We start from the raw sequence: 25888 nt of genomic DNA, 5'->3' as shown, positions 1-25888 counted from the left end.
GATGACCTTGTTGATCCTTAAGAGGCCCTACTCTCTCCCTAGTTACTCTTTTGCCCTTTATGTATTTGTAGAAGCTCTTTGGATTCTCCTTTGCCTTATCTGCCAAAGCAATCTCATGTCCCCTTTTTGCCCTCCTGATTTCTCTCTTAACTCCACTCCGGCAATCTCTATACTCTTCAAGGGATCCACTTGATCCCAGCTGCCTATGCATGTCATATGCCTCCTTCTTCTTTTTGACTAGGGCCTCAATCTCCCGAGTCATCCAAGGTTCCCTACTTCTACCAGCCTTGCCCTTCACTTTATAAGGAATATGCTTACCCTGAACCCTGGTTCACACACTTTTGAAAGCCTCCCACTTACCAGACGTCCCTTTGCCTGCCAACAGACTCTCCCAATCAACTTCTGAAAGTTCCTGTCTAATACCATCAAAATTGGCCTTTCCCCAATTTAGAATTTTAACTTTTGGGCCAGACCTATCATTCTCCATAGCTATCTTAAACCTATTATAGAAAGGATATTATTAAACTAGAAAGAGTGCAGAAAAGATTTACTAGGATGCTACCGGGACTTGATGGAATTATGATCACTGGTCCCAAAGTGATCCCTCACTAACACTTCTGTCACCTGCCCTTCCTTATTTCCCAAGAGGAGGTCAAGTTTTGCCCCCTCTCTAGTCGGGCCATCCACATACTGAATGAGAAATTCCTCCTGAATACACTCAACAAATTTCTCTCCATCCAAGCCCCTAATGCTATGGCTGTCCCAGTCAATGTTGGGAAAGTTAAAGTCCCCTACTATTACCACCCTATTTTTCTTGCAGCTGTCTGTAATCTCCTTACATATTTGCTCCTCAATTTCCCATTGACTTTTTGGGGGTCTGTAGTACAATCCTATCAAAGTGATCTCTCCCTTCTTATTTTTCAGTTCTACCCATATAGACTCAGTGGGCGAACCCTCGGATATATCCCCTCTCACTACTGCCGTGATGTTCTCCCTAATCAAGAACGCAACTCCTCCTCCTCTCTTACCTCCTGCTCTATCTTTCCTATAGCATCTGTACCCTGGAACATTGAGCTGCCAGTCCTGCCCCTCCCTTAGCCATGTTTCAGTAATAGCTATAACATCCCAGTCCCATGTACCCATCCATGCCCTGAGTTCATCTGCCTTGCCCATCAGACTTCTTGCATTGAAATAAATGCAGTTTGATCTAGACTTCCCTTGGTCTTTGCCCTGCTTTCCCAGACCATCTGTCCGGTCATGTTTTGTACACTCTCCCTTACTGCCTTTTGTTTCTGTCACCACTTTACTTCCCACTGACTTCCTGCATCGGTTCCCATCCCCCTGCCACATTAGTTCAAACCCTCCCCAACAGCACTAGCAAACACTCCCCCTAGGACATTGGTTCCAGTCCTGCCCAGATGCAGACCGTTCAATTTGTACTGGTCCCACCTCCCCCAGAACCGGTTCCAATGGCCCAGGAATTTGAATCCCTCCCTCTTGCACCATCTCTCAAGCCACGTATTCATCCTAGCTATCCTGTCATTCCTACTCTGACTAGCCCGTGGCACTGGTAGCAATCCTGAGATTACTACCTTTGAGGTCATTTAAGATAGAAAGGGGAGAGATAATTGATAACTAATCAAAATAAAGGAGGATAAGACCCCTGGTCCGGATGGATTCCATTCACGAATATTAAAAGAAGTTAGGGAGTAGATAACAGAGTCACTATTACAGATATATAATAATTCACTAGAAAAGTGAAAAGTGCCAGAGGGGAGACCAAATTTTGTTATAAAGCCACAAGAGACAACATGTTAATGTTATTCCTATATTTAAAAAATGAGATAGACCAAGTCCAGGGAACTATAGACCAGTTAGCTTAGCGTCAGTGGTCGGAAAGATAATGGAATCTTTACTCAAAGATGTAATAGAAAGACATCTAGAGAATGAAGATATAATAAAGAATAGCCAGCATGGATTTAAGAAGGGAAAGTCATACTTGACCAACTTTATTGAACTCTTTGAAGAAGTAACAGAAAGAGTAGATGAGAGTAATGCGATCGATGTAATATATTTGGATTTCCAAAAGACCTTCGATAAGGTACTGCATTGTAGACTCATGTGGAGTCGGGATAGGTAGCAGAATGGATAGCAAGTTGGCTACAAAACAGAAAACAGAGTTAGGGGTAGTTGCTCAGACTGGCAAAAGGTGGGAAGTGGTATACCATAGGGATCAGTGCTGGGACCACTGTTGTTCACAATTTACATTAACAATTTGGATTCGGGAATCGGAAGTACAATTTCAAAATTTGTAGATGATCCCAAATTGGGGGATATGGTTAATGCAAAGGAAGAATGCGCTAAATGCAAGAAGACATTAACAAACTTGCAGAATGGGCATGTAATTGGCAAATGAATTTCAATATAGATAAGTGTGAGGTGTTGCATTTTGGTAGGAAGAATAAGGTAGCCACATTATGTTTGGATAATAAGAGTCTAAACGGGATAGAGGAGCAAAGGGATCAAAGGGTACAGATACACAAATCACTAAAAGTAGTGACGCAGGTTATAAAGGCCATAAGAAAGGCAAATCAAGCAATAGGGTTCATTTCTAGAGGGGTAGAATTGAAAAGCAAAGAAGTCATGTTAAACTTGTATACAACCTTAGTTAAACCACACTTGGGGTATTGTGCACAGTCCTGGTCTCTACATTATAGAAAGGATGTAAAGGCATTGGAGAGGGTGCAAAAAAGAATTCACAAGGATAATAACAGAACTGAGAGGAAATCCTTATCAGGAAAGGCTGAACAGGCCGGGACTCTTTTCTCTAGAAAAGAGAAGACTGAGGGGTGACCTGATTGAGGTCTTTAAGATAACGATAGGATTTGATAGGGTAGATGTAGAGAAAATGTTTCCACTTTTGGGGGAGTCCAGAACTAAATATAAATATAAAATAGTCACTAATAAATCCAATAGGGAATTCAGGAGAAACTTCTTTACCCAAAGAGTGGTAAGAATGTGGTACGCCCTACCATAAGGAGTAGTTGAGGCAAATAGCATGGATGCATTTAAGGGGAAAGCTAGATAAGCATATGGGGGAGAAAAGAATAGAAGGGTAACCTGATAGGATTAAATGAAGTAGAGAGGGAGGGGGCTCGTGTGGAGCATAAATGCCAGCATAGACCAGTTGGGCCGAATGGCCTGTTTCTGTGTTGTAGTTTCGGTGTAACTCGATGTAAGAGCATTTCTCAAATGATTTTCAAACATCATCTGAACCCTGAGATCAGATTACACCCTTGAAATCTTCCAGAGAATTTGTCATTAACTCATAGAATCATACAGCACAGAAGGAGACCATTCAGCCCATCGTATCTGTGCCAGCTCTTTGAAAGAGCTATCAATTAGTCCCACTCCCCTGCTCTTTCCCCATGGCCCTGCAAATTTTTCCTTTTCAAGTATATAGTCAGTTCCCTTTTGGAGGTTACTATTGAATCTGCTTCCACCACCCTTTCAGGCAGTGCATTGTAGATCATAATAACTCGCTGCATAAAAAAATTTCTCCTCATTTCCCCCTGGATTTTTTGCCAATTATCTTAAATCTGCGTCCCCTGGTTACCAATCCTCCTGCCAGTGGAAACCGTTTTTCCCTATCTACTCTATCAAAACACCTCATAATTTTGAACACCTTAACCTTCTCTGCTCTCAGCAGAACAATCCCAGCTTCTCTGGTCTCTCCACGTAACTGAAGTTCCTCATTCCTGGTACCATTCCGGTAAATATCCTCTGCACGCAGGAGAACCCGAACCTTTCGTCTTCGACCTGAAACGTTAACTCTGTTTCTTTCTCCACAGATGCTGCCTCACTTGCTGAGCTTCTCCAGCATTTTCTGTTTTTATTTCAGATCTCCAGATCCACAGTATTTTGCTTTTAAGTTAAAATTGATCCCAGTGAGTTTTAAACAAGAGACTGTGAGGTATAGGCCTGAGGTCTGGAGCTGGAAGCTAAAATGCAGGAGGCTAGATTTTGTGGTTAGAAGTTGTCTAGAAAGAAAGGTAATGCCAAAAACAAGTATGTCTCCCACAAAGGCCTTTTGTGCATAGATTATTATTTTTTCCCATTTTTTGAGGAGAGAAGTGAGATTGACTGAAGAAGGTGCTAATTGCATTGACTGCTGCTCTATACATTCACTTGCTGTCTGTGAAATGAAACAACTAAACTATTTGTATCTGGCCTAATTTCACCAAATGTTTCTCAATCCACCTTTGGAAAAATTGAAGAACCACATGTGAAGAGATGTGTAAAAGACATAAGGGGTTAAATTGGTTAATCCCCGAAAACGGGCACGGCGATCGCAGTGCGTGATTAACCCATGCTCGGTCGTTGAGATGCAGCCAACACGTAACATTCGTGCTGCCTGCTAATCTACATGATCGCTGCGTGCAGCCAGCAGGGCGCCCCAATATCGGGTGTGGCTAGCACTCCTTAAAGGCAGCCTACACCTCTTAAAGGGGAGGTGCTCTGTGGCTGCAGGAAATGGTGTAAAGTGATTCCTGGGCTGGAAGATAATTGAGGAATGGCTGCATCTGTGAGAGTGCATGCAGCAAGGTTCTCACTCAGTGCATTGGAGGCCTTGGTGGAAGAAGTGGCCAGACGGAGGGCCATCCTATATCAGTAGGGGGGCAGGAGGCCCTCCAGACACATCCTCAAGAGGCAGTGGGAGGCTGTGGTGCACGAGATCAATGCCAGGAGCATCACTCCACACACATGGATGCAGTGCAGGAAGAAGTTCAATGATTTGACACGAGTGGTTAAGGTGAGTGAGTTCAACTTTCAACTGCCATCTCCTACCAACTGCACCACTACCCTCATCCACTGCTCCACACATTACATCCCCCCTCACCCACATACCAACAAACTCTTCCAATCAGTACGCAACCCTGTGAATCAAATGCTGCATCTCACCCTCACACATTACCACTGGTGCAAGCCACACACCCACAACTCACACACATGGCAGCTAGTCAACCATGACAGCCACATCACCCAAATATCTTGCAGGTCACTCACTGACACACTTCCTTCTTTCTTGCAGGAGAAGGTGGAACACAACAGCAGGCAGTAGGAAAAACCTGGGGGAGAACAGGCGCGCCTACACGTCCTCACCCCCATGGAGGAGAGAGTGCTGTCAATCATTGGGTGGTCCATGACTGAGGCCGTGGCCACTGGCGGTGCTGGAGGTATCGATGATGAGGGTCTCTGCATACCTAATCCTCCTTCTCGCTTCCCGCTTCTTCCTCAGCCCACAATCTTTTCTAATTCACGTGCTGCAGATGGTGTAAGCACGCACATCTTACTTTATCCTTTCCCCTCACCACAACTCAACCCATGTTCCTTTGTCATTTCAGATACCGTCAGAGGAGGCAGGGGAAGCTGACACACCGACACTCGATCCTACACTCGCAGCCACCAGCTCAAGATACCGACACTGTGCGTACTTTAGAGGCTAGGATACAAGAGGGATCTGCACGTGGTGAGACACCAGGCACAAGTGCGTAGGAGCTGGGGCGGGGTAACAAATACCGCAGGTGCCAGCTGGCCGGAGGGCGAGGTCGCACATTAGTTCTGCTGCCGAGGAGTCAGATGATGACTTCAATGGGCCAGGCTACAGAAGAAGGCTGATGGGTGTACATAACCAAATGCTTGATGCACTGGAAAGCCTGCCAGAAGCCTGCGCACAATGTCAAGGGGCATGGAGGAGTCCAGCTCCAACTTGACACAGGGCTTTGCGCAGAGCTTGGCGCCCAACCCTTCCCACATGGAACGGGAGGTCACCTCCATCAGCACACCTGTGGAACCCACTGTGATGCAACATCTGATGACTGATATAACAGCTTCCATCCAAGGTCTGCATGCTCCATTTGGAGCTCTGACTGCTGCGTTAGAAGCTCAGACTGCTGCATTTCAGGCTCAGACTGCTGCTATCATGGCTCTGGGTACCACTCTGGAACGGGGCTTCCAGGCATCACAGCAGTCCAGCAATCTGTTCTCCAGCAGACCACCGGGATTAATGAGGCACCGCTCCAGGAAAGTGGTAGTGGCGCTATGGCAGTCGGACCTGCTGTCCTCTCTCAGGATGACAGCATTCCTGCTCCCTCCCTTGCCACTCCGCCAGTGCTCTTGCTGTTTCCTGTCAGCCAGCCAGGCCAGACTGCTGCATCCCATACCGAGATGGTGCAGTCTGAAGCCGGGCCCTCCCGGCCCAGAGCAGTTTGAGGTCATCCACCAAGGCCATCTGCACTCTCCTCCATTGAAGGTCAGCAGCCTTCCACCACCCATGCTCCAGCACTGGGGAAGCACCTCATAAGAGTACTGGGAAAGGTAAAGGCACATAAATGACAGGCACTAAGGGAATGCACAAGGGTGAATAGTCTCATTTTGTTTGCTTTATTACCTATCTTAATTGATACATTTGGATTTGCATTTGGAGTTGGCTTTCAATTCTGTGATGAGCTGTGGAAGCAATGTGTAATCATAAGGAGGACGATTTGATGGTCGTATGGGAGTGGAAAGGTGAGGAGTGTGGGACTGTTGGTGAATGGGGAGGTGTCCTTGAGGTTACTGGTATCTCTCATTCATAATCTGATCAAGCAGCCCCTTGGCAAACAAGGCCAGTCTACCTTGTTGCCTCCCTGCCTCTTCCTCCACTTCCTCCTCCTCCTCCTACCTCTTCTAGCAGCATGTCCTGCTCTGCGAGGCCTCTCTGCATGCTCCCAGTCATGCTCAATTCCCAGAGGAAGCCCTAGCAGGCCACCCATGTCTGGAAGCAACATTGTTCAACACACTACTTTAAATGCCACTAACATTACTGCAAGACCATCCAAACCACTCTCTATATAATATTGCAACTTTCTCCATGTATAGGAAACTTCCACGAACACGTACAATTGTACCAACAGCCAGAATATCTAATCCAGCAACTAACCTGTAACTCCTGCATGATCCCTTTAAATAACGCTGGTAGGGGGGGGTCCTTCATGCTCCTTAACTCCTGTTCAATTCTGGGAGGTTAGGACAGTGCGTTGGCTGGAGTGGGGAGTTCAAAAATAGCGCTGGCTGCTTCAAATCAGTGTTGCACACTGATCTACAATCTTAATCTCCCTACTTTACATGCTGCTGGCATTCGTTAGGTGTGCGCGCACAGCTACCTTTATCAAGATGGTGTCCTGCACACATCACACCGGAAGTGTGCATGTGCGCCATGGATGCCATTTTCAGGGTTTAGGAGTCCGCATAGCACCTACACAATGGGCGCTACGTGGCCCAATTTAGCCCCCATAATATCCAATTCAGGTATTGTTATACCACCAGGGTTACGCTATCATATAATTAGATATTGGGCTGTATGGGCACACTCCTGAATGTAAGATGCTGGGACCGCTTATTGGAGTGACCGAAAACTTGTAACAGTGGTCCTTTCCACCAGTCATCCTTTCATAATATTGGGCATTCATTTTCAAGTCCAACCAGTTCAGTTTTATAATGATTAAAGTTCAATTTACTTCCATTTTTGCACACTTTTAAACAGCAAGTTATTATCATCTTCATAGTCAAGCTCTTTCCAATTGGGCATTTCTTGATTATGGCCCTAAATTTCCTCAGAGGTTTTTCTGCTCCACCGCTGCCACTTCACTGGGAGTGCGGCAGAAACCCCAGTTTCTATTACACTTCCAGTGAAGTGATGTAGGCGAAGCGAGTCAGCTCCAAGGAAATTCCAGAGTCTGTGTTTGACTTGTGCTGGATTCTCAGCCAGTTGACTCATGATTCAGCCAATTGCCAGCAAGGGTTACAAAACGTAACCAGTGTCTATTCAAAACCCTCCAGATATGAATAAAGTGGAGGGAGAAGTCAATCCATTCTCAGTAATAAGTTTTTCTCTGGGGCGATGGTCATTAGTTGAGCACTAGTGATCAGTAATACAATTCTCGTTCATCCATCACCCCTATACTCGCTAACCTACATTGGCTCCTGGTCCAGCAATGCCTCACATTTAAAAACCTTGTGGTCAAATTCATGGCCTAGCCCTTTCCTAGCCCTGTAACCTCCTCCAGCCCTACAACCCTCCAAGATCTCTGTGTTCCTCCAATTCCGGCTTCTTGTGCATCCCCGCTTTTCTTCGCCCCACCATTGACGGCCAGCCTTCAGCTGTCTAGGCCCCAAGCTCTGGAATTCCCTCCCTCGATTTTTATTTCCATTGAAGTCAGCGGGAGAAATGTAAATGGGCTGCTGACTCACTATCACCCATTTTACACTGTTGCCCAAAATCAAGATCTACCCATTGCCTTTATGCAAAGACCAGAGATGGCATTCTGTCAGCTCTGGCACTGTCATTCTGATTTTATTCAATGTCCTTGCATATGTCCATTTGGATGTACACATTAAAAGGTTTGCTTCACGTCTATTACGCGTGCAGTTAATCATCATATCTCCAGGAGTTGCACTGCGTAGCCCAGGGTTATTAGAATAATAGCAATGCATTCACCTGAAAGTACTGGCAGTAAGTCTAAACCATACAAACATACAGCTGCCCAATGGCCCAGCACATTGGCCTACTCATCCCACCTTATGATAGGATGCCAGTCCTGTTTTGCAAATCTCAAGTGGAAGTTCGGCATTTAGCCACAAAGTGGGAAAGGTCTGAGAACAGCCCAATCCATAAAGAAAAAAAGAACTTACATTTCCATGCCACCTTTCATGGCCTCAGGACATCCCAAAACACTTTACAGTCAACAAAGTCCTTTTGAAGTGTAATCACTGTCATAACATAGGAAATGCAGCAGCCAATTTGTGCACAGCAAGTTCCCACAATCAGCAGTGCAATAAATGACCAGATAATTTGTTTTAGTGATGCTAGTTGAGAGTTAAATATTGGCCAGGACAACGGGGAGAACTCTCCTGCTCTTCTTCGAAATAGTACCGTGGGATCTTTTATGTCCATCTGAGAGGCCAGATAAGGCCTCGGTTTAACATCTCAACCGAAAGACGGCACCTCCGACAGTGCAGTGCCTCCTCAGTGCCGCACTGGAGTGTCAGCCTAGATTATGTGCTTAAGTTGTTGGAGTGGGGCTATGAATCCATAACCTTCTGACTCAGAGGTAAAAGTGCTACAAACTGAGCCATAGCAAATAACATGCTATTTTCATGCACTACCAATGGCAGCTTCAAGAGTAACGTTCCCAAAGTACGTGTGTACTTCACACGTCCATACTGTCAGCCATGGTGGGCTATGTGGCTTGGGAGGACCTAAAGTCTAAGAGAAAATGAGTTATCAAATAGGGAAATAACATGTACTGGAATAAGTAAGAGATTGTTATTTTTGGCCCTTTTGATTGGAATAAGAAATAAAAGTTTGAATTTGGCATTTCCAGCAAAAGACTGGTTTTCTTTTGATGTTTGGCTTGTTTCCTGACAATTTCCATGTGCACAGATACAGTCTTGCTTCTAAGTGTGTCAGCTGTGGCTTAGTGGTAGCATTCTTACCTTTGAATCAGAAGGTTGTGTGTTCACGTTCCTACTCCAGAGACTTGAGTATGCAATCTAGGCTGACACTCCCAGTGTGGTACTGAGGGAATGCTGCACTGTCGGAGGTGCTGTCTTTTGGATGAGATGTTAAACTGAGGCCTCATCTGCCCTCCCAGGTGGACGTAAAACATCCCATGACACTATTGCAAAGAAGAGCAGGTGTCCTGGCCAATATTTATCCCTCAACTGGCATCACTAAATCAGATTATCTAGTCGTTATCACATTGCTGTTTGCGGGACCTTGTGCAACAATTGGCTGCTACATTTTCTACATTATAACAGTGACTACACTTCAAAAGTACTTAATTCACTGTGAAGCGCTTTAGGACCTGAGGTTGTGAAAGGCACTATATAAATGCAGGTCTTTCTTTCTTTCAGGATTAACACACTTAGTCCTTCTGGCTCCTCAGAAATGGAACCATTACAAGTATGCTTACGTTTTTGTGGATGGGTGCCTTTAAGGTCCGCTGAATATCCAGAACAACAGGGTGGAGCATGCGCATTGCGAGCTCAGCCCACTTGATGACCAGGTTTGCTTCAGGGTCCTAAAACTGGCATTAGGATCCCGATTTGCATAATCAAGAAGCTTAACGCCTCTTTCAGGCAGATGCCTTGCACACTTAGAAGTCGTCAGCTTTCAATTTGGCAGCCAGCACACACTTCCAGATGAGATCAGGCGCGAGAGATCGTGACCCAAAAGTCCCTCCGACCTTCATTTTTCAAAGTTGAATTTCTTCCCCTGAAAATCTTAAAGTTCCTATGTCATGGAGACTGGGAGGCGCCAGAGCTGGGTTTGAATCTAGGACAAACTACTGGTCTCCATTGTTTATCGTTGTGCTGGGTAGTTTCAACCCAATTCTTTGAGTGCTAACTAACAATAGAAAACTGCCACGAGTTGCGAGTAAACTGGCAAATTCACTAGAAGTCCATAAAGATGGGATAGAAGGATGTATTCTTCCGAGGTTGGGGTTAGGGTATATTGCGAAAGCAGAGTAGAGGGTGCTTTTCTGGATGTGGCTCTGCACTTTCCCTGGGAGTGCTTGATGCTGACACTGGGTGCCAAAAGTGGAAGAATGTTCCATTCCCCGAGGACTTTGTTCCCTCCAAGAAATATATAAATATAAATTCAAACAGTGCCAAAATCACTTTTTTACTTTCTTGCAAGAACTAAAAAACCTGATGTCTTCCTGATAGTTCTCATGCATACCTAACTTGTGATGCAGCTGATGGCATTTCATAGAATGCTAGACAGCACAGAAGAAGGCCATTCAGCCCATTGTGCCAGGGCTGGTACCAGCTTTTCAAGCTGAGCTGTTTAATTTAGATTTAGGTGATGTCATTACCTTGAACTGTTGCAAACTTCACACTTTTTATTTATTCTCAGGATGTGAGCATCGCTGGCAAGGCCGAGGTTTATTTCCCATCCCTAGTTGCCATGAGAAGGTGGTGGTGGGCCTTCTACTTGAGCCGCTGCAGTCCTTGCGGTGATGTTGCTCCCCCGGTGGCGTTAAGTAGGGAATTTCAGGGTTCTGACCCAGTGACAATCAAAGGTTAACGATGTACGTCTAAGTCAGGATGGCGTTTGACTTGAAGGGGTACCTGGAAGTGATGGTGTTCCCACATCACTGCTGCTCTTGTTCTTCTCGGTGATAGAGGTCACTGGGGAGGGTGGAGGTGCTGTTGAAGTAAACATGGTAATTTGCTGTATTGTATCCAATAGATCGTACATACTGCAGCCACAGTGCACTGGAGGTGGAGGGGGTGGATATTGAGTCCAGTGATAGGGGCGCGGATCAGGCAGTCTGCTCTGTCCCGGATGGTGTCGAGCTTCTTGAATGATGTTGTGGCTCCCCCCATCCATCCAGGCGAGTGGTGAGTATTCCATCACACTCTTCACTTGAGCTTGGCAGATGGTGGAGAGGCTTTGAGGGGTCAGGAGGTGAGCCACTCGTCACAGAGTACTCAGCCTGTGCCCTGCTCTTGTAGCCACTTTGTTGATTTGGCTGGTCCAGTTCATCTGGTCAATGGTGACCCCAGGATGTTGACGGGAGTGCCTTTGAAGGTGAAGGGGAGGTGGCTGAGCTTTCTCTTGTTCAAGATAGTCTTAACCTGGCACTTATGTGGCGCGAGTGTTACCTGCCCACATCTGAGTGTTATCCAGGTCCTGTTACAGGCTGGCATGGGCTGCTTCATTATCAGAGGAGTTGTGAATGGAGCTGAACAATGTGGAATTGTCAATGAACAGTCCAAGGCTTCTGGCTGGGTGGCTCGGTGTCTTCAATATAAAAAAATACTGCAGTGATAGTGTCATATCCAAACATAATATTTACCCATATCAGCTCAATAAACCGTTGGGAGGCAACTTGTCAGCCTCCCAACGGTTTATTGAGCTGATATGGGTAAATATTAACCACACGTTTAGTTCCAAGTTGGCTGGTATTAACCTTAATTGTTAATACCAGCCAACTTGGAACTAAACTTGTGGTTTGAAGCTTTGGGAAGTGACTTTGATGGTCACAGACCCGAAGATAGCAAGACTGGCAAGGAACGAAACTGCGGCAGCATTATAAATATGCACTTGCTTCAAACAGACACTGGGTGGCATGTGACATCAGTGTTTCTGACTGAAGGGACTTTGGCTCTGTGCATTCACATTACCTCAGTACAGTGTCAAGGTGATTGCAAATCCAGCTCATTTGGAGGCAAAGTGTGACTTTATTAACTAGATCTGGATTGTCAGTTGATTGAGAATCTGTCTTGCTTCACCTGCACTAAAATGGGAGTAATTGCAGTGTATGTAGGCTATTTGGATACTTATGGCCATATACTGTGAAATATACTTAACAGAAAATTCCTTCATAAAACCTTATGTCATGTAGTAATATTCTAAAAACATTCAACAGTGGTTTTATAGGGAGCAAGTTGTATTCTTTCTCTTCCTTTACCCCACAAAAAAACAGGATTACTCTATTTTAAAAATTGTGGGAATTTAACCCTTTGAGTTTTGGGAGGTATAATGAGTACAAGATGATAAATCATTCTAGGATTTTTTAAATATACTTTAAGCCATACGTGAAGTAACTGTGCACATACTCTTCATACCTTCTCATTAGGAATACTTATGTAAAAGAGATATTTTATGGAGGCTCGATTCTTCACGTACCCATGCATTGTGTTTAGATCTATGGAGCGAGAGGTTGTGGGTTCCTGATCAGCCAATCTATTGTAGGAGGCTATAAGTGAGGGGAGGCACTTAACCAGTGGGACAATGGTACTCCGGAGAGCGGCATGGACAGAGGCCATATTCACTTGCCTACTCTAACTGGGAATTTGCGTGATCTGGGAGTGTGGGGTGCTAAAAGAGGCAGAACAAATAACTAAATAGGAGTTGGGGGGGTAGGAGAAAAATATTCCCATTTCATTTTAAATGTGGTTTAAACTAATATTTCACAGCTATTTCCACTCCTGAGACTGACTACAACCCACTCATGTCTTCATTACATGTTAGTCAAACCGTCTGCAGTAGCACTCTCACCTCTGAGTCAGAAGGTTGCGGGTTCAAGCCCCACTCCAGAGACTAGAGCACAAAATCTAGGCTGACACTTCAGTGCAGTACCGCAGGTGTGCAGCACCGTCAGAGCTGCCATCTTGGGTCAGACGTTAAACCAAGGCCCCATCTGCCCTCTCAGGTAACATAAAAAATGATCCCATGGCAAATTTTGAAGAAGAGCAGGGCAGTTCTCCTGGCCTGGCTATTTATCCCTCAACCAGCATCACTAAAACAGATTATTTGGTCATGATCACATTGCTGATTGTGGGACCTTGCTGTGCACAAATTGGCTGCTGCGTTTCCTACATTACAACATTGACTACACTTCAAAAGTACTTAATTAACTGTAAAGCGCTTTGGGATGTCCTGAGATTGTGATAGGTGGTATATAAATGCAAGTCTTTTTTTCTTTCTTTAGTCATCTAGTGGCACCTTGCTCAATGGAACATTTATCAAACGGTACTGCTGGCTATTCATAACCTCCATTTAAAATTTTTATTAATTAAAATTTTCAGAAGTAACAGGCTCCCTGATTGGTCAGTGGGAAAATTCTATGTTGCTGAGCTAGATAGAACAGCGTGGTTCCAAATTCGATCTCTTCTTTTCTGGGTTAGATGATCAGTAGGGCCACTACAATCAGCCTTTGTGTCCAAGAGCTAACGTATTGCCAGCAGGTCATCTGCCCAGCCTCCTGGTTAGGGAACAATTCATGACCCAAGGAGGCCTAAGGGATGAGAGGGAAAAAATTCTGACAGCTTTTCTTTCATTCCATAGCCATGAAGGCGATGAATGCCCAAACAAGCATTCAGGTTAAGAAGTTCCTGACGCTGGCCCTGGTGGATTTTCCCAGGTCAGCTAACCTAAATATTGTTGGACGAGTTGCCAGCTGGATTTCGAGCTGTGCCAGGGAGCCCATCTCTGAGGACAGTGCAGTATCATGTCTGCACGCTTAGGTGCACAGCAGTGGTGTAGTGTCAGCTGTGGCTTAGTGGTAGCAGGGCAGCTGAAGAAGTGGACAATTTTTCGAAAACATTTTAAAACTGACACGCTAGCCAAGTGCAATACATGTGAACATACGAAAATGTCAGACAGGAAAAAAACCATTGGTTCATCTAGCCTATCCCACACAGTTATAGTGCCTTCACAATACAGACCTGGAAGCCATGTAATCTCCTGGGAGAGGAAAAAAAAAACAGGCTAATTCGGGGAAAAATCTGAAAAGTCAGTATTAACTTAAACCTTCAAATGAAATCCTGTTTGGGAATAGATATTTCCCTGACTACTGGAGGCTCTTTTGTAGTTAAACTGCAACCCAACTGAGAGTTATGGCAAAGAACTACTAGATATTGTAGGTTGTATGGTCTTTAAGCAGTACTGTATATTCTCAGATTGAACATGTTATCAGAGATGGAAATACAGTTGCTAAAACACAGCAATATTACACATGTTTTCCCACACTTTAGGAAGGATGTCAAGGCCTTGGAGCGGGTGCAGAGAAGATTTACCAGAGTGATGGCAGGGATGAGGGACTTCAGTTATGTGGTGAGACTAGAGAAGCTGGGATTGTTCTTCTTACAGCAGAGAAGGTTAAGCAGCGATCTAATAGAGGTGTTCAAAATTATGAAGGGTTTTGATAGAGTAGATGGGGAGAAACTGTTCCCACTGGCAGGAGGGTCGGTAACCAGAGAACACAGATTTAAGATAATTCGCAAAAGAACCGGGGGGAGATGAGGAGAAATTTTTTTTACGCGGCGAGTTGTTATGATCTGGAATGCACTACCTGAAAGGGTAGTGAAAGAAGATTCAATGGTAACTTTCAAAAAGAAATTGGATAAATACTTGAAAAGCAAAAATTTTCAGGGCTGTGGGGAAAGAGCAGGGGAGTGGGACTAATTGGATAGCTCTGTCAAACAGCCGGCACAGGCACGATGGGCCAAATGGCCTCCTTTTGTGCTGTATGATTCTATGATTCTGTGATATGCAATTGGACATAGCTATTTTATCAGCTGTCATTCAAAAGAGCCAGTTATTGGTTAATTTCCTCTTTGAAACCTGAGTTTGGACAAATTATCTAAAAAGAATTATGCTTACTAAACAAGATATAATTTTTTAAAAGATAATTTAAGCAGATAGCTCCATCAGAATTTGTTACTTATCTGTAAATGTTTCTTCTCCAACCCCCGCTGGGATCTTCCCTCGATACATCGGCCCAGAATTTGCTCGGAGCTGAGAACCAACAATGCTCGCCGCTCCATAGATTTATACTAACCCATTAACTTAGCATGGTCTTTACTGGATGCAGTTCCTCTAATAGGAAGCAGAGTAGAGTCCAGTGTTGGCTCCAGCGAATCTAGGACCCATGGGAGAAGCAAGAAGAGCATGCTCTTCCCTTGACCAATCAGATTGCAGCACTTTTGACAAGCTGCAAACAGTTTCTGAAAACTGGAACGTAAAATTCAGGAAGCGAAAGGGACATTAATATCAGTTATAGGCAGCGAAAAAGAGAGGGTGAGAAATAATCGAATTAAATAAAAGAGACAGAAGGGAAAAGTTTTTTTTAATTTTAGTTTTTTAATTTAAAAAACATTTTTTTTAATGATCTGGAATGCACTACCAGATTAAACCAAAAACTATTAAAATAAGGAGTAATGAGACGCCATGTTTTTAAAAGTTAATTTTTAGTTGTTTGACAGTCATTAAGACTAACTGCACTGTTAAAACTTAGTTTAGATCTGGTATTTTTAAGTGTACCTATTTTGTGGCGTAATTAGTTACTTTCCAGCTGGGCAGAAGAACAAGTTGGCGCAGGTCCATTGATTTCACTGATTCCAGCCGGTGATACTCCTTTAATTCGAAGCTGTCATATTGCTGGCGAACCAGGAGGAGCAAGTTCCGGATTTCCAAGTTTCACTGCGCATGTGTGAACGCCAGAACTCGCTCCTCGATTTCATCACTAACGACGGTGAGCGCTGTTGAGCTCACCATTATTTTTAAAGCAATTTCTGGCCCATCATGTCGCTAATAGGGCTGTTGGCTGCCCTGCTCCCAGGCTGCCAACACTGCTGCTCTGAATCTTCTACAAAAACAAGATGCTGGAAATAGGAACAAAGGAACAGGAGTAGGCTATTCAGCCCTTCAAGCCTGTTCCACCATTCAGTTAGATCATGGCTGATCTGTATCTTAACTCCATCTACCCACCTTGGTTCTGTAACCATTAATACCCTTGCCTAACAAAAATCTATTAATATCTGTTTCGAAATTTTCAATTGAGCTAGCCTTAACAGTTTTTTGTGGGAGAGAGTTCCAGATTTCCACTAAGCTTTGTGTGAAAAAGTGCTTTCTGACATCAGCCCTGAACATCCTAGCTCTAATTTTGAGGTTATGCCCCTTTGTTCTGGACTCTCCCACCAGAGGAAATAGTTTCTCTCTATCTACCCTATGAAATCCTTTAATCATCTTAAACATTTCAATTAGATCATCCCTTAATCTTCTATATTCAAGGGAATAGAAGCCTAGTTTATGCAACTGGTCCTCATAATTTAACCATTTTAGCCCCGGTATCATTCTGAAATGCAGCAGGCCTAGAGCATCTGTGATAAGAAAAGTGTAGGTGTAAGTCTGTTGTCAAACTGAAATGTAGAAGATAGGAAGCCCCATTCTAGGCTGAACAAAGACAAGGTGAGGGGGAGAAGAACGGGTAAAAGGTATGAGTCAGGTACACCAGCTGCTATCACTGCTATTAGGAGTGAAATCAGGAAGCACTTTTTCTACGCAAAGGGTAGTGGAAATCTGGAACTCTCTTCCCCAAATAGTCTGTGGATGATGCGTCAATATAAGCTTTCAAGACTGAGATCAATAGATTTTTGTTGGGTAAGGGTGTTAAGGGATATGGAGCAAAGATGGGTAAATGGAGTTGAGGTACATATCAGTCATGATCTAATTGAATGGCGGAACAGGCGCGAGGGACTGAATGGCCTACTCCTGCTCCTGTGTTTAACACGAAAAAGCAATTAATGGCCATTAATGACCAGGTTTTTTTAAAAATAAAAGCTGGGAAGAGTTGAAAAAGTGTTGGATGATAAACAAAGGCCATCAGAGATCTGATACTTCCTGAACAGCAGCACCTCCCCACCTCCAAGTGTATCAGTTTTGAAGGCCCCTTCCAACAACATTTTTTTTTAATATCTCATGCTGGGGGAAAGCAGATACTTGATCAAAGTGTAGCCAAGTTTGCAAATAGTTAATAGTCTTAAGTCACCCCAGTTTCTTTGAAAATTTGACACTTTTTTTGTGTTTAGACACTAGTTAAGTAGGTAGCCACGTGTGCTCATAAAAGCTAACCTGAGACTTGAGTCTGTTAAAGGCATTTGGTTAGATTTAAACCAAGCACCTAAGACCGGGGCATGGAGGGATAAGCAATGAGTTGTTTCAAAGAATGATAAGGAGATCACTGAGATCTCTGCCCTCCTCCAGTTCTGGCCTCTTGCACATTCCCGATTTTCATCGCTCCACCATTGGTGGCTGTGCTTTCAGCTGCCTAGGCCCTAGGCTCTTGAATTCCCTCCATAAACCTCCTCACCTCTCTCTCCTCCTTTAAGACGCTCCTTAAAATCTACCTCTTTGCCCAAGCTTATCTCACCTGTCCTGCTATCTCCTTATGTGGCTTGGTAACAAGTTTTGTCTGATAACGCTCCTGTGAAGCGCATTGGGACATTTTACTACATTAAAGGTGCTATATAAATGCGAGTTGTTGTTGTGAGTAGGGCAACTGATTTATTGTCATTCAGACCTACTCGGAAATGGGCCTCCAGGACTTTTGATGCAAAACTGTGCCACTTAGCAACAAATTGTGCGACAGTCTACTCCATTTAATTCACAGTCAATCAATTCAAATTATCTGATAATTCTGGTACTTTTTGAGAAAAAAAGAACTTACATTTATATAGCACTTCCATGCCATCGGCACCAAAGCTGGATTATCAGCTCCTGGGGCCCTGAGCACCAAGAATGTTCCAGAGTCCCCCCGCAACCCCGCTCACAACCTGTCCTTGATCCATTAAAACACAAACGTGTAGTGAAATCTATGAAGAAACAGGCCGTTGGAATGTTTACGCACAACATTAATAATCAAGCAAATCATATCACAGTGTATTACACTTAACTGCTTAATTTTGTCACAAACAAATGTGGTAAATTGTGCCCTCAATCTTTTTGACAGTCAAAAGAGAAATACAGACTGCAAATGGGTTAAAACCCCTGTCATTAACAGCAGACTGTAAATTCTGTAAGTCTAATACCCAGGGCTCTATTATATCACGGAAATTATCTGCTATCAGTATCTGATTATAATTAAAGACACAAAACACCAAATCAGTGAATATTTCAATTGCAGTATTTTCTTAGTAAGAACAATCCAAGACATATCTGCTGTGAACTCTACTTCCCTATTTTCTCCTGGGATGCTCGCAGCAGAGCCCAGGAGATTAATCTTTTATTCCTGGAGACTCCAGGACAATCCGGGAGGGTTGGCAAGCCGAGCTACTGCGGGGGTCCCCATATATGCATAAGGCCCCTGGGCACACGCCCCATCGGCCCCTACCTTGATCTGTCCCTGCTCAGGATGTCCCAAAGCATTTCACAGCCGATGAAGTACTTTTGAAGTGTAGTCACTGATGTAATGCAGCAGCCAATTTGCACACAGCAAGATTCCACAAACAGCCATGAGACAAATGACCAGATAATCTGTTTTAATGGTATAGGTTGAGGGATAAATGTTGGCCAGGACACTGAGTTTTTAGTGCCAAATTCCTACTTTGCTGTATTATTTACTTTGCTTAATTAATATTATTGGATCATTTGCATTTTCTTACAACTTTGAATTATCAAGTAGACTATGCTTATGGTAAGTGTAGAAAATTGCACAATTTGTTGTGGTAAATTGTGCCTTCAACCTTTTTGACAGAGTCAAAAGAGAAATACAGACTGCAAATGGGTTTAAAACCCCTGTTAAAATCACAGAGGAATGCCATACAAATACGTTAAGCATTCATCCACTATTATCACCAACAGTCATTTCTAGCCTTGTGTTTTAAGATTTTAAAAACAGAAAACGTTTGAAAAGGAAGGTCACTCAACATCTAGCAGAGGAAAAGACAGGTTAATGTTTGAGTGGGACACTTGATCGGAATTTGGTTTTGTAGTTTTGTTTCAAAGGAACTGGGGTCTAAATTCCTTAGCGCCCCAAACTGGGCATGATTCTGACAATGCGCAGCAACAACGTGCCGGAACGGAGAGGCACAAGGAACAAACTAAATTCATCCTCGTGCCTCAGAATAAATCAAGCGAGTTGCGGGCGCCAATCAGGCACCATTCAGCTCGCCTTATCAATTTCATCCTGCACCTATTTTGAGCAGCCTCAGTTAGGCTGCTCAAGACCATCGCACGCTCTGACTAGGGCAAACAAATTTAGGAGTCCGGGTTTGAAACGAACACAGGAACTTAATTTCAATATTGAAATGAGGCATATGGTTATTTCAGATGGCGACCAGGGCCTCCCAAAAATGGGCCCCGACCAATTTAGCAGTGGCACAGATCAGGCGCGGCCCTCTGCCATGCTAAATTGATAACCGTTGAGCCCATTTTAGGCCCATAAAATGGGTGCAACCATGTTACATTTAGACCCGACTGACTCATGTTTATCCCTTCTGTGGCAACTTCCCAACATGGCTGGATGCCAATCACAGTCATGCTTTAAGGAGGGCGGTTGAAGATATATCAAGTGAGTCACTTGGACCACACCCACATACCAAGTAACAGCTGCATTGAGTGCCATTAGCAGAGGTGTTGAAATTTTCATAGACCTTCCCTCTTGGTTTGTGGCTCTCTTCACTATTTAAAAATGAGCCCTCCTACCTTACGATGATATTCTTATTTTGTCCTATGATGTTTTGAGTGATTTTTGAGTGATTTTCATTACCTTCATGTAAACACCTGATGAAGAGCTTGAGGGTGAACAGTTGTGAGCATTTCCCTCTTTCTAGTCATGAGATTACTTTCATCTGTCATGAGTTGTATTGTATCACTCTCTTAAGTAAACATTTAGTTAGAAAAGGGGAATAAATAAGCTACATAGAAACCTCAATACAGAAACAATTGTTAAAGTTGAAAGTACAGAATTATTACATAACAACAGCATCAGAAATAGCAAAAACAAATGATGGACAGTAATTCACATATCACTTTCAAATCAACTGCCCATCATTCTAATAGTTACAGACACAGAAACTGATCTAAAGCAGTGGGGCAGCTCAACTATAATCAGAGGCAGTAAGCCCACACTCTCCAGTCTATTTAACATCCATACATAGCTGAGAACAAACTTAAACTGTCTTTAATGCCCCAAGAGAGCTGTTGAAGGCACCCCTATAAAGCAAATCGCCTGGCATCAGTCAGAGGCTCAAAAACCCTCCTTTGGAGAAACGTTGCCAAAGGTGCCTCTGAACACTGAGTGCCACTGATAAAACATTTACACGAGTGGATCCAAATGAAGTTGCAATCATTTTATATCTAGCCGGGTCTCCTATGGTGTCTCCTATGTACCTTTTGTCTCCTCGAGATTCTGTGGCACTATTCGAAGAAGAGCTAACATTCCCCTCTCAAACAACACCACCAGAAACTGATTGTCTGGTCATTCAGTGATTTGCTGTTTTTGGGACCTTGCTGTGTTTGACGTAAGAGATGATTGTACATCATAAAGTAATTAATTGCTCGTAAAACACTTTGGGATGTCCTGAGCACATGATAAGACTCTGCATGAGTTCAAGTTCTTTCTTACTGGCACTTTAAACTTACTTCCAAATACAGTTGAGTGCCTAGAAACCCTGGACACCCTGTTTATATGGGTGTGAAGAACACTCAGTGGCCTACGCTCACGAACATTGGGAAATTGCGCGCAGGACAAAATAACAGTTTCGTGCCCCTGTTTCGTTTCATCGGTGGTACTGTGGGCAAAACACACAGCGGGCAGAAATCTGGCTTTAGAGATGTCTGCTAAATTTTCCAATTGGGTTTGCCCAATTAACGCCTGTTGATCAGAAGAGCCTGATTGGAAAACATAAGCTATTGTGTCAAGGGTACAAAGCAGTGGTCGAAAGTTATGACCAATTCACTTTATTGAGGAGTGTTATATTATAAACATACATGGTTCTGCTATAGAGTTACCGCCTTTCATGTGTCAGTACTCATCTGCCAATGCTGAAACATTTATTTTAAATTTTGTTCAGTGCCAAGGAAATCCATCACTTTACCAAGTAAAGAATACAAAATTGGCAGTGCACTAGTTTTTAGATAGAAATGAGGCCCATCAAAGGCAGTGTAACTCCAGCTTAGTGGCATTCATTCTCAGGATGTGGGTGTAGATGGCAAGGCTAGCATTTATTGCCATCCCCAGTTGCTTTGAGGGAGTGGCAACTAGGCCACTTCAGAGGGAAGTTAAGAATCAACCATGTTCTGTGGGACTAGAGTCACCAGACTAGTTAAAGATGGGAGGTTTCCTTCCCTAAAGAACACTAGTTTTTACAACAATCTGACAACTTCACAGTCACTTTTACTGATACCAGTTCTTTTATTTCCAGATTTTTTTAAAACTGAACATAGATTCTCAAACTGCCATGGTGGGATTTGAACTTGTGTTCTACTGGATTATGTCCAGTAACATAACCACTATACCACCGCCCCCTATGTAGCCAGCCCGGGATTTTCCACTTTGACAGAACCCCGGCTCAAGTTCACCAGGATAGGAGTTCCACCCACCCTAGTGGCTCATCCTGATCCCGGGATGACTTTCCAGCAGCAAATTAATTGAAATATCATCAGTAAGTCCCCCTTGCCTCTGCAGAGCAGCCCACCCTAGAGGGGGAACACAAAATGGCTGAGCAGGCCTCGGGCACCTACCACTGTGTAGCGGGGCCGGCGGCCTCTGGGACTGGCCACAAAGTGGGTTTCTTTTTTAAATCTTGCTTTGAATCTGCTTTAGCCTTTGCCGGTCGCCTCCGCCTCAGGCACCATAGCAGCCCTGGATGGCAGAGACACGCCAGCACTCCTCTGGGGAGTTTTGCTCTGGGGTAAATGACGGAAAATACGGATGGTTACATATTGCCTTCATTTCACGTCATCAGAGTATGCCCACCTGCATTCGGGAGGACGTATCCAGGGGAAACAACACGGAAGTGGCAGAGGCAGGCAAGGAGCTAGTGAAGCAGATGGTGACAATTTTGCCCTTCATCCGCTGAAGTTTTGCCAGGGAACCCAGCATAGCTCCAACTGACAATTCTTTACTAAAGGGACCAGTTTGGCTCCACTGATGACTCCAATGAGGAGCTGAGCCGCACAAATCGGGAGGGTTCCAGATCCCCAGGTGAGTTCGCTGATCTCAGGAGGGGGCAGAGTCATGATTGGCCTCAGCATTCCTGACTGAGATGGGGAAAAGAATCAGGCAAAATTCTCATTCCTGATCGCAAAAACAACAGCAACAACTTGCATTTATATAGCGCCTTCAATGTAGTAAAGCGTCCCAAGGCACTTCACAAGAGTGTTATTACTGAAAATGCATGTGTATGGACATGATTGGACTTGGTTTAAACATCCACTCCTTCCACCACCGGCGCAGCGTGGCTGCAGTGTGTATTATCTGCAGGATGCACTGCAGCAACTCGCCAAGGCTATTTCAACAGCACCTCTCAAACCCGCAACCTCTACCACCTAGCAGGACAAGGGCAGAAGATGCATGGAACCTCCAAGTTCCCCTCCAAGTCACGCACCATCCTGACTTGGACATATATCACCATTCCTTCATCGTCCCTGGGTCAAAATCATGGAACTCCCTACCTAACACCACTGCGGGAGTACCTTCACCACATGGACTGCAGCGGTTCAAGAAGAAGGCTCATCAACACCTTCTCAAGGATAACTAGGGATGCTCATATCCCGAGAATGAGTTAAAAAAAGGTTATGATGGCCTCACAGTCAAATCGCCTGCTAATTATGCACTATTTAGGCTCATAGATGAATAATGGCCCTTTGAGCAAGGTACAAGAGGGTGACTGGCTCCCATGGAACTATAATCCCAGCAAGAAGTCGATGCCTTCAGGAGAGGAGCAGAGAGGAGACAAGTGCCCTGTTTTCTTTCTTAATGCATGAATAAATTTGAAGATTGAGTGCAATGGTATAATGACTTATTCATTCTTATGTTTGTAGGGTTATGTTATCAATGAGCAAGCGGCACAGCGAGCTCGCTGGGAAGAGGCCTCAAAACAAGCCATCAAGGAAACAACCAAACCTTGTCCCAAGTGCCAAGTACCAGTGGAGAAGAACGGTCTGTACCTGATGTTATTTGAGCTGAAACAATAGTAACATAACCTTACACAATGACTGTGACACTAAATATCATTTAAGAAAATCAGAGTTCTTCAGAGAGATACTATAGGAAGAGAACTGAAAAAACAGATTAATAAAGCTCACCCACAATTTCCTACCATCCAGAGTGTGAAATAAGAGTCCAACAAAGTTCTAAGTACAGTGTTGATCTTTTTCAATTCCCTACTGCTGGCTAGAAGCAGCCATTTTGTGAGAAACTGGCCTGAAATTTATTGGTGATATTATTCAGCAAAGTCAAATAGGAGTCAACCTCACTCCCTTACCCACACAATGCTGTTTCACAAAATAATCATTTGTGTCTTGCTCCCCATGTTCACCACAAGAATACCAGCCCATAAAAGATTGGCTGGCACACTGATCTCTCACCTCCAGGACCTTGGCTCTAACCCAGCGTGGATGGGATAACAGTCGCCTTTGTATGACTATGGCCGTATACCGCTCTATGAAACAACTTTGGACAGACTTAACCCAGTCCCGAGCGGTTACAAATCCACTGTGCAAAACTGGCCACAATTGACATTGGCGCGCTAAATTAAAAATTCATTCAGAGAAGCATAAAGGTGGGCTGGTGTGACAAATAAAAATGTCGCACTGATGCTTCAGGAGTGTCTTTTTGAGTTTGGGATCGAGGCACGTTGTTGGGTAGAATTGGGCGGCAATAATTTCTACGCTCTCTCGCCATAACTTCGGCCATTCACGGCATTCCTCCGGGGTTTCTGCGAGAGTTATGGCAGGAGATCGGGGAATCGCCACGGAAATTCCACCCCAAGTTGTCTTGCTCTGTATCCCGACTTTACCTGACTTGAGAAAGTTGTTGGTGCTAAAGTAGAAACATGTTGCATTTCCCAAATGGACATAAAATTAAATTTACCCACTTCCGCACTTTTTTATTTGTTTGAAAAGCGAGCTGTTCTTTTTTGCTGTCGCTTCTCTTTCTGCCCTGAACATAGGAACAGGAGTAGGCCCTCGAGCCTGTTCCGCCATTCAGTTAGATCCTGGCTTATCTGTATCTTAACTCCATTTACCCACCTTGGTTCTGTAACCCTTAATATCCTTGCCTAACAAAAATCTATCAATCTCAGTTTTGAAATTTTCAATTGACCTAGTCTCAGCAGCTTTTTGTGGGAGAGAGTTCCAGATTTCCACTACCCTTTGTGTGAAGAAATGCTTTCCCACATCACCCCTCAACGACCTAGCTGTAATTTTAGGGTTATATCCGTTTGTTCTGGACTTTCCACCAGAGGAAATAGTTTCTCTCTATCTACCTTATCAAATCCTTTAATCATCTTAAACACCTCAATTAGATCATCTGCTTAATCTTCTATACTCTAGGGAATACAAGCCTAGTCTATGCAACCTGTCCTCTTAATTTAACCCTTTTAGCCCCGGTATCATTCTGGTAAACATCATTCCAGCTGATTAACAAAGGTTGGAATAGGTCAGAATTATTTACCTATCAATTCACAAACTGGCAGATACTGTAAAATATTTTACAGTATTGTGAACTGTAAAAGGTATCTATATGCACTGGCTTCACAAAAAATTACTTGGGTACAGTAATGTAGAGGTTATGGTATTGGAGTAGCAAACCAGAGGTCGTGAATTCAAATCCATCCATGACAAGTTATGAATCTGACTTTAATAAATCTGGTAATTTGTGGGCACATATGGGAAAAAATGACCATGAAAGCTGCCATTTTGTTGTAAAAACCCAATTGGTTCACTAATGTCTTTCGGGGATGGGAGCCTACCACTCCTAGCCAGTCTGCCGTACACACTACGTAGTTGACTCTTAATGCTCTCTGAAATGGCCTAGAGAAGCACTCAGTTGCAACAACCCAGGAAAAGGCTTAGGCACTCTCAGCCCAGTTAGCCCTGCAAAGTCCTCCTCAGCGTTGACGTAGTCCCGACTGTTGTGCTGAAGACCTGTGCTAACCCGTCCCCTAGCCAAGCTGTTCCAACACAGCTATGACATTGGCATCTGCATGACATTGTGGAAAATGGCCGAGGTATGACCTTTCCACAAAAAAATAGGATAAATCCAACCCACCAAATTACTGCCCTATCAACCTACCAGTCATTGATTGAAAGAGTCATCAATGGTACCATCAAGTGACACCTGCTCAGTTGGGTTCCTCCACTTGGCTCCAGGCCTCAGCACAGTCTCAAACCAGACATGGACATTAGAGCTGAATGCCAGAGGAGAGGTAGCAGTCAGCAGAGTATGGAACCCTAGTGAAACTGAGGTGAACGGGGATCAGAGGGAAAAGCTTCCACTAGTCTTCAGAAGGAAATCATCGCAGCTCCAAGACATCACTGCAGGCG

The 25888-nt window shown here is 44.0% G+C and overlaps 1 protein-coding gene across 1 annotated transcript in view; it reads left to right on the top strand.

Moving 5' to 3' along the window:
• prkn (parkin RBR E3 ubiquitin protein ligase) overlaps positions 1–25888 on the top strand; it is a 1016703-nt gene that overhangs the window by 983084 nt on the left and 7731 nt on the right. Inside the window, exon 11 of the mRNA XM_067989235.1 lies at positions 23384–23501. Coding sequence (XP_067845336.1) covers positions 23384–23501 — 118 coding nt within the window. The remainder of the gene's footprint in view (positions 1–23383; positions 23502–25888) is intronic.

This window comes from Heptranchias perlo, chromosome 8, assembly GCF_035084215.1.
Source record: "Heptranchias perlo isolate sHepPer1 chromosome 8, sHepPer1.hap1, whole genome shotgun sequence".
In the NCBI taxonomy this organism is placed as follows: Eukaryota; Metazoa; Chordata; class Chondrichthyes; order Hexanchiformes; family Hexanchidae; genus Heptranchias; species Heptranchias perlo.
This window is presented reverse-complemented; position numbering and strand designations above follow the sequence as displayed.